Here is a 10,187-nt window from a genome sequence, read left to right as displayed (position 1 = left end):
AGGATTATCAAGCTGATACCAGCTGTACAATGATCGCTATTGAAAAAACACGGACGAAATCGGTGCTGTAGAACGGTAGTTATTGTAAAAAAACGTAAGGGCGATACTTCAATGCTGATAGGTGGGACCGAAACAATCGCCAAAAAGGCGATTCTATCATTTTGTCAATTTCAATAGCAAAAACAAATTTTAATTTAATAATTTCAAATACTTTATGAAGTTTTGGGTTTCGATCACTGAATCATGCAATATAGGATGTAAAAAACACAATAGTTCTTAAATAGGAAATAAAACCAAGTCTGGAAATATTCACTGTTGATTTTCTTTGAATGGTATCACTGCTAGTATCGCTCTTTTCAAGAAAAAGCGTTGATTTCTTAGTTCTCAGTCGCGTTGGAAATTTGAGTAAAGTATAAACTTCAAACGATTCAAAAAAAAAAAATTCGATTTTTTTGGCTCAGTACAATAAATAACCCCTTCAGGAAAATTCAGTTTTCTTAACACAATTTAGATATTTTATTAACAGAGCATTAACAATAATTCGTTTGTATGTATATTTCATGGGTCATTTTTTCGCTTTCCCATTGATTTGGTTTCAGATTTCTAGCACTGATGTTTTCCTATGCTGATTTGAGCGATTCTCTGAGCCCTGCCACTATCCCATGTAGTATGTGTATTCAAAAACATCGCGAAGCATCAAGTTCTAAATGTTCTCAAACGATATAATATCCGAAGAGAGTGATAAAAGTTATAAGAAATGTCTCATCACACTGTTAGGTGGATTAAAAACGTTTTTATATTTATTTCTGTAAATATTAAAAAAATGTGATTCTGGCTCTGTGAAGCTACCGGCAATGAGCCGTGTCAAATAAACGATTTAAAAAAAATGCAAAATGCACTATGCTGTATTTATCCCTAAAGAAAAAAAAACGACTCTAAGTTAGAGTCAGATTCTGATTAGACGAAATCGAAACGCAACCCAAGAAGAGAAATAAATACGTAAATTTTGACGGAAAGCAGACATGGACATTCTAATAAATATTATTTGTGTGTTACATCAGTGCAATCTTTTTGTGCCGATTGCTGAATGTTCTGTTCAACAACCAATATATTTTTTGAACAAGTGAAACTCTACTTAAAAGTTTTTTTTGGTGATTTGCTTACTGTTATAGAAAGAAGTGAATCGATCGAAAAAGTGTGCGCATTGAATATTTACGATGTGAGTTTATTCTATTTTGTGATTCTACATTGAATGGCACCAAAATGTACGCTACAATTTTTTTGTTCAGTTTTCAAAAAGGTTAGTAAAATCTGTTGTCAGCACCCAAACATGGTCGGTTGTCGGCACCCTATTTTTTGTGGCAAATGTTGATTTCTCAATAAGATAATCAATATGGGTATTTTTGGAACGGGCTTTACGAATAGATCTTTGGCGTTTTTAGTTAACACAATAAATTAAATTCTTCCATCAGTTATTAGCAATAGCATCTAGCTTTCTATTGCTATACTTATTCCCATATATTGTGCAATTGGAGTAATGTTATGAACCAAAAACAAAAGTGTGCCGACAACCGAACACATTCCCCTATAATATTGTGCATTTAGTATCCGGAATTTTCCGCTAATTTTTGGCAATTGGAGATTTTGTAAAGAAGCATTTTATACATGTGCTAACTTACCCTATGTCCAATAAGTTTTCCTCTAATGTATTCCCTGGTATGCAATACAGGAACCCAACTGACGTTAAGAGCTGTCGAATTATAACTTTTTGCAATTGTTTGCTGTGGCGCTACTTGTGGCATGTCTTCAGCTGAGTATATAACTGCAATTTTGCTTATAGGACCCTCGCCGAGATCATTAATGGCCTGAATTTTCACTTCATACTGCGTAAAGTATCTATCAAATGGAATGTGGACAACCGCTTTTCCTGCATTTCCTTGTTCTTTCAATACTTTCGAAGCCCATTCACGTTGACCTAACAAACGATAATAAACTTTGTAGTGAATATCAATGCTGTTCTGTTCTTCTGGACGCAGAGGATTCCAAGTAATTGTAAGATCCCCAATTTTTCCACCGCCACCACCAACATTTCTTGGAGCAATATATGGCTTATCTTTCTGTGTGTTATATACAGGAGATGGTAGACTTGGGATACTAGCACCTAGATCATTAACTGCGATCACACTAAACTCATAACCACATCCTGGCATAAGATAATTCACTGAAGCACGTCGTCTACCGTTATAACGATCCACTTCTTGTGCGACAACGTTTTCTGAAATGTTTACCCATGTTTTATTCCAGTTAGTTCTACCCAGAATATTGTAGAACAGTATATGCCTTCCATTATCTGTGCCATCTATCCATTCCAACACTGCGTCGGTTTTCTTAATGTCAATAACCTTGATTGCTCCGGGCGCTCCAGGTGGACCTTGAATGACAACAATAGTTTTTGATACTATTTTGTTAACTGCTGACTTTGCGACACATTCATATTCTCCACCATCAAGTTGAGTTAAATTATGCACCTCCAGACTGTTGTAATTTATAATATATTTGAAATTAAAAAAAGCGTTGTCTAAAATATTGATAATGCGGCCATTGTGCGTCCAAAGAAATGCGACATCAAGAACTTCATCGTAGCTGGCATCACATCTTAAATATAACATTTCGCCAGTCTGCTTGATCAGTTTTGGTGGTAATTGCTCAATAAATCGAAGCTCCTGTAGCACAATCAGGCGGGCTTTAGAATCTGCGACACCTTGCGAGTTACTTGCGACGCAGGTATACAAACCCTCGTCGTCTCGGGATGTTGGGGAAATGTATAAAGTTCCACTGGGCAATATTTTACGGTGGCCTCCGCTACCAATCACGTTACCATTCTTTTTCCACGCTATCTTCGGTCTTGGTGCTGCTTCCGGTTTGCACTCAATACTTGTATTACCGTTATATATAGAATATATTTCTGATTCCAACGGTCTCTTTTTGAACGATGGTTTCATAGATAACACACGTAGTTGTGCAGATGAGTACACACCTTTCAGCTGGTTCACAGCTTTGCATTGGTACATTCCATTATCTTCTTCTGGATCCAGAAAGTTGATTTTAAGAACATTGTCTTGTATTACATATTTATCTTTATTGAACTTGAGGTTTTCAAGATCCATTATTTCTGCATTTTTGTACCATGTATAGTTAACATCTGGGATAGCGGATACCTCGCATAAAAACGTTACTGAGCTTAGATAATCTTTAATTTTGTCTTTCAATGGAATTGTGAAATTCGGTTCCATTTGAACGTTTATAAACACACTTTTCGATATGGATTTTCTATTATTGTTAATGGTGCATACATATTCGCCATTATCGCTCACAGTAGCATTATTTATGACAAGTACTCTATTAAAATTTTCCAAATGTGAATAACGCGGAAGATTGCCATTTTTTCTTGTCCAGTTGTAGACAGGTACGGGGTAACCAAATGCCATACACTCCACTCGTATATCTTTTCCGGTAATAGGCGCTTCTGGAAAAATTTTCGGAAAATTATTGGCAAAAATTAAATCCTGATAGTGTGGATGAGAAACAACTTGTAAATTAAAAAATGGTCCATTTCTGCCTGTATCACTGACGGTGCTTTGCACATTACAAGAGTAATTTGCTCGATCTTTGATTTCCAGAGAGGAAAAATATAGCGACCCGTCATAACTGACGAAAACACGCTGATCTTCTTCGACGAAATTAGGAAAGAAATCCCGAGACCAGTAATATCGAACATCAGGATAGTGTTGTGGTGGATCACAATATAACGATTTACCCCAGTTCATTTCACCCGTTTCTGAAGATCGTTGCAAATTGAACTCTAGTATATATCCAAAGTTTAATTCAATGCTTTCGGAGAGTATCCGCCCAAATTTATTTTCGGCGACACAATGGTAAGTTCCTGAAACAAAGATATAAAAAATATATTAGTATTTGTTTTATTTTTAAAAAAGCAACATTCATTTCTGCATCAATGTTGAAAAATTATACATTTGGACGTACTGAGACATAAGTACAGAACTTCTAACCGATCGCACACGACATATTAGAGGCATCTCAAACTCGGTTGTTTTCGCGCCATGCCACGAGTGACTCCATATTAGGCTGTCCCAAAACAAATCGATGTACGAAAAGTCACGGTGCTCAACTCTAGAATGAAAGATATTATGCATATTTCATGCACTTTTGTAGAAGAATTCAATATTCTAAAAAATCATTTAGAGGTTCAGCAAATGCGAATAATGGAAAATGGCCATTTTTAAAATATATCGTCGTATATAAGCGATTTTCGCAACTTTTTTCCTTTACCAGGGCTTTGGACCTGTAGCTCAGGTTCTCAATAGTTCCATGTACGTATATTATTACAGACATGCCACTATTGAGATCCGTCATTCGCTAGCGGAGTTCCGCATAGCGGTGTACGACAATGAGATTGTGTCACTGTGTGGATTATTCTGACGGTCACTTTCGGTGAGGTGCCACAAATCTCACGAGACTAAGGAGATCGGAAATTTTCGAGTTACCTCCCTTAAAGTGAGAGATGTCACTGAAGTGACAAATTTTGTCACATTAGGTGACTAAGGGAATATGGAAAGTGACTTCAATGAGGTGACTTTTGGAATAAGAAAAACGATGCAACTAATTTTAATTTTAATGGTTGATTTTATTTTTTAGATTTTAGCAGTGGAAGCTCTACAAAAATATTGTAAATCTGTTAGAAATGTGTAATGAAGTATTAGTTATCCTCCTCCGTTATATTATTCTTATCTATGATAACGACCATAAAAGTACTGATGAAATAAAAGATGACAATAACATAACTGTTGTTTTTATACGTAATAATAGTCAAACAAAGTCATTTTTATTAGACACGACTTGTGAGATAGATTTGTTTTCGGTTGTCATTTTGGGATGTGGATGATGGTATAGAAATAACGGGAAATAGGGAAAGTGACAGTTTCAGGATACGCTTGAAACAGTTCGTTACAATTAAATTGTTGTTGAAGATAAGCTTTGTTTGCACTCCTGTTGGTCTGTGGATAGTATTTGCAGTTAAAATGAAACTTCTGATTTCAATTTTCACAATGTGATTGGAACATGGAATCGGTTTCATTTTGTAACATATATTTTGTTTAGGCCATCAATTAATATAGATGATTGGGAATGCGTCTCTACTTTTTAGCATTGAAAGTCAATTGAAGTGATGTATTGATGGGATCTAACAGCATGTTCCATTACTGCACGGATCATTTTTTGAGAGTATCTAGCTCCAGGGAAAATTAAACTAATCGTATATTTTTGTTCTTATTCGTTACATGTGAGATGTTGGTTATTTGTGTCACTGTTTGTGGGTTCGCGACTGCTCTCATCCCCCGGGGATAGTCGTTGCGATTCCGGAAGCTGCCTGCGCAAGTCTCAACGCCTAGTATTGACGTTCTGGGGTAGGAATGGACCCTAGTAACATTTGTGGATTTGTGATTTTATTTTTATTTTATAGCCACTAATAAAACTTAGATTGCTCTTATATCGTGCTATAAAACTTCAATTGTTACTTGGAGAATGCCTTTTTTGGTTTTCGGGTATCGGGGACGTATTTTGTTGTTAGAAGGTTTTCAAATCTGGTTTAAAGTTTAGGATCGTACCTAAAGTTCTGGATTTATCCGCTGACTTCTGTAAAATTCTGATTCCTGGTTTCTACCCATGCAATGAGTGGTTGTTTTACGCGGTGTTCTCTAGCGGTAGAAGTAGAGTGACGTTACGTCTTCTGCTGCGATGAGATATCAAGGTACGCGATAGTATTTTATGTTGCCGTATCAGAACTAGGACTGATTAGAGAAAGACAGGCAAATTCTATGTTGCTCCTTGTATAGTTCACCGGCAGCTTAAGTCTGTGCTAGCTGGTCTGTGAAATTATTGTATTACATAAGCATGCATGAAATATATTTTTCATATTCTACTATTGATGCAGAAGTACAAAAATTGAAGCATATCCCGCCATATATGTATTTCGGAAATTGTGTTCCTATTGAAAATAGGCAAATAATGTTAACTAACAAATTGATAACATTATTATGATGGTATAAATGTAAAACATCACTAAAGACGACTATACTGTATATCCAAAATTTGTGTTACTCTATATGGCCATTTTTCGCATTTTTCAGAAGCATTATGAACATGAATTGTTGCAGGGGCCCCATGGAACTTTTGTCGAAGCTTTTTGGAAACAGTGCGTTTTTATGAAGAACCACGACCGATTAATATACTTTATTTCAGACATTCTTTGTTGACTGACTGAATATTTTACGATCAAAATTTAAATATTGAGTTTGGGAGGGACTATTGAAACGATTTGAACAGATGTTAACATTTAGTAAATATACGGTGGGCTCAATTACAGTACGATAATTGAGGAAGAAATTATGTTTCCCGTTCGCTAAAAAACAATTTCATGCACTCAATATACTACAATATACAATAACAACTTTTCAATGTACCCGAGAAACATGCCAATGCCATACATTCAACAAAGGCCTTTTCCAATTCAACCTAGATTCCCACCAACACAACCCAATCAATTTTTCCAATCAAGACCCCAATCGAACCCATTCCCGGCATCTTCTCAGACCACAAACCATTCTAGACCAATACCGTTCAGAACTTTCGGTCGACAAAATTACCCCCAGCAGATCAATCAATTTAGAACGAACAATTCTAAGCCTCAACCAGTAGAGAAAATGGAAGTAGACCCATCTATAAGGGTAAATTATATGAATCGGCCAAATCAATCTCAGCAACATTTTATGAATTATAATTCTCAACAGTGGGAACTCGGTCCATGCCCAGAGGAACCGCACTTCTATGATTATGTCGATAACGAAAGTTTTGACCCAACTGACAATTGTTCAACAAACGAAACTTGCTGCGCTGGACGTCCGGCGATATGGGTCGACGTCGGCAGATTACACTGGTTTATTGTTTCCAAGCCGTCGCCGGCTGGTGCAATTAATGCTGATGGCGAGAACTTCGAACTTAGCGCGTGGAGCGTCGTTGCTTCTAAATGTTGTCTCGCGGGATCATTTGTAACTTATATATATATATATATATATATATATATATATATATATATATATATATATATATATATATATATATATATATATATATATATATATATATATATATATATATATATATATATATATATATATATATATATATATATATATATATATATATATATATATATATATATATATATATATATATATATATATATATATATATATATATATATATATATATATATATATATATATATATATATATATATATATATATATATATATATATATATATATATATATATATATATATATATATATATATATATATATATATATATATATATATATATATATATATTTATATTTATATATGCCCCTCCTCGCCGCAGCGATGACATAGTTTGCTCCTATCTATGCCTTTGCACTCGTAGGCTTTGTGGCCGGACTCAAGGCACCGATAGCACCTATCCACTGAAGGCGGCTGGGGTATACTAATAGGGCATACCGACCAGCCGATCTTCAGCTTCCCTTTCTCGGTTACCTTTTTGGCATCCGCCTGCAGTAGCCTGAGGTAGGCTACTTGGGTGCCAGAGGGTCCATCTCTAAATCGCACAGAGGCCCGCTCGATTGTGACGTCGCATTGTTCCTTAACAGCTGCGACTACATCTTCTGCGGTCGTGAACTCGTCCAGATGCTTGCACTGGAGAGTCATTTCCGCCCCTAGCGACCCGACTTGGGCGCCTTCACCAAAGACCTCTTGGGCCAAGGCCTTGTATACCGCACTAGATTGTGCGCCTCGCTTTCGTATTGGTCTAGATTGGTTTGTGGTCTGAGAAGATGCCGGGAATGGGTTCGATTGGGGTCTTGATTGGAAAAATTGATTGGGTTGTGTTGGTGGGAATCTAGGTTGAATTGGAAAAGGCCTTTGTTGAATGTATGGCATTGGCATGTTTCTCGGGTACATTGAAAAGTTGTTAATGTATATTGTAGTATATTGAGTGCATGAAATTGTTTTTTAGCGAACGGGAAACATAATTTCTTCCTCAATTATCGTACTGTAATTGAGCCCACCGTATATTTACTAAATGTTAACATCTGTTCAAATCGTTTCAATAGTCCCTCCCAAACTCAATATTTAAATTTTGATCGTAAAATATTCAGTCAGTCAACAAAGAATGTCTGAAATAAAGTATATTAATCGGTCGTGGTTCTTCATAAAAACGCACTGTTTCCAAAAAGCTTCGACAAAAGTTCCATGGGGCCCCTGCAACAATTCATGTTCATAATGCTTCTGAAAAATGCGAAAAATGGCCATATAGAGTAACACAAATTTTGGATATACAGTATAGTCGTCTTTAGTGATGTTTTACATTTATACCATCATAATAATGTTATCAATTTGTTAGTTAACATTATTTGCCTATTTTCAATAGGAACACAATTTCCGAAATACATATATGGCGGGATATGCTTCAATTTTTGTACTTCTGCATCAATAGTAGAATATGAAAAATATATTTCATGCATGCTTATGTAATACAATAATTTCACAGACCAGCTAGCACAGACTTAAGCTGCCGGTGAACTATACAAGGAGCAACATAGAATTTGCCTGTCTTTCTCTAATCAGTCCTAGTTCTGATACGGCAACATAAAATACTATCACGTACCTTGATATCTCATCGCAGCAGAAGACGTAACGTCACTCTACTTCTACCGCTAGAGAACACCGCGTAAAACAACCACTCATTGCATGGGTAGAAACCAAGAATCAGAATTTTACAGAAGTCAGCGGATAAATCCAGAACTTTAGGTACGATCCTAAACTTTAAACCAGATTTGAAAACCTTCTAACAACAAAATACGTCCCCGATACCCGAAAACCAAAAAAGGCATTCTCCAAGTAACAATTGAAGTTTTATAGCACGATATAAGAGCAATCTAAGTTTTATTAGTGGCTATAAAATAAAAATAAAATCACAAATCCACAAATGTTACTAGGGTCCATTCCTACCCCAGAACGTCAATACTAGGCGTTGAGACTTGCGCAGGCAGCTTCCGGAATCGCAACGACTATCCCCGGGGGATGAGAGCAGTCGCGAACCCACAAACAGTGACACAAATAACCAACATCTCACATGTAACGAATAAGAACAAAAATATACGATTAGTTTAATTTTCCCTGGAGCTAGATACTCTCAAAAAATGATCCGTGCAGTAATGGAACATGCTGTTAGATCCCATCAATACATCACTTCAATTGACTTTCAATGCTAAAAAGTAGAGACGCATTCCCAATCATCTATATTAATTGATGGCCTAAACAAAATATATGTTACAAAATGAAACCGATTCCATGTTCCAATCACATTGTGAAAATTGAAATCAGAAGTTTCATTTTAACTGCAAATACTATCCACAGACCAACAGGAGTGCAAACAAAGCTTATCTTCAACAACAATTTAATTGTAACGAACTGTTTCAAGCGTATCCTGAAACTGTCACTTTCCCTATTTCCCGTTATTTCTATACCATCATCCACATCCCAAAATGACAACCGAAAACAAATCTATCTCACAAGTCGTGTCTAATAAAAATGACTTTGTTTGACTATTATTACGTATAAAAACAACAGTTATGTTATTGTCATCTTTTATTTCATCAGTACTTTTATGGTCGTTATCATAGATAAGAATAATATAACGGAGGAGGATAACTAATACTTCATTACACATTTCTAACAGATTTACAATATTTTTGTAGAGCTTCCACTGCTAAAATCTAAAAAATAAAATCAACCATTAAAATTAAAATTAGTTGCATCGTTTTTCTTATTCCAAAAGTCACCTCATTGAAGTCACTTTCCATATTCCCTTAGTCACCTAATGTGACAAAATTTGTCACTTCAGTGACATCTCTCACTTTAAGGGAGGTAACTCGAAATTTCCGATCTCCTTAGTCACGTGAGATTTGTGGCACCTCACCGAAAGTGACCGTCAGAATAATCCACACAGTGACACAATCTCATTGTCGTACACCGCTATGCGGAACTCCGCTAGCGAATGACGGATCTCAATA

The 10,187-nt window shown here is 35.9% G+C and overlaps 1 protein-coding gene across 1 annotated transcript in view; it reads right to left on the bottom strand.

Annotated features, from left to right (window-relative positions):
- Positions 1-1,571: 1,571 nt before the first annotated feature.
- Positions 1,572-10,187, bottom strand: part of LOC131682940 (contactin) — a 37,844-nt gene continuing 29,228 nt past the window's right edge. Inside the window, exon 3 of the mRNA XM_058964791.1 lies at positions 1,572-3,943. Coding sequence (XP_058820774.1) covers positions 1,671-3,943 — 2,273 coding nt within the window. The 3' untranslated portion in view covers positions 1,572-1,670. The remainder of the gene's footprint in view (positions 3,944-10,187) is intronic.

Source organism: Topomyia yanbarensis, chromosome 1 (genome assembly GCF_030247195.1).
Source record: "Topomyia yanbarensis strain Yona2022 chromosome 1, ASM3024719v1, whole genome shotgun sequence".
NCBI lineage: Eukaryota > Metazoa > Arthropoda > Insecta > Diptera > Culicidae > Topomyia > Topomyia yanbarensis.
This window is presented reverse-complemented; position numbering and strand designations above follow the sequence as displayed.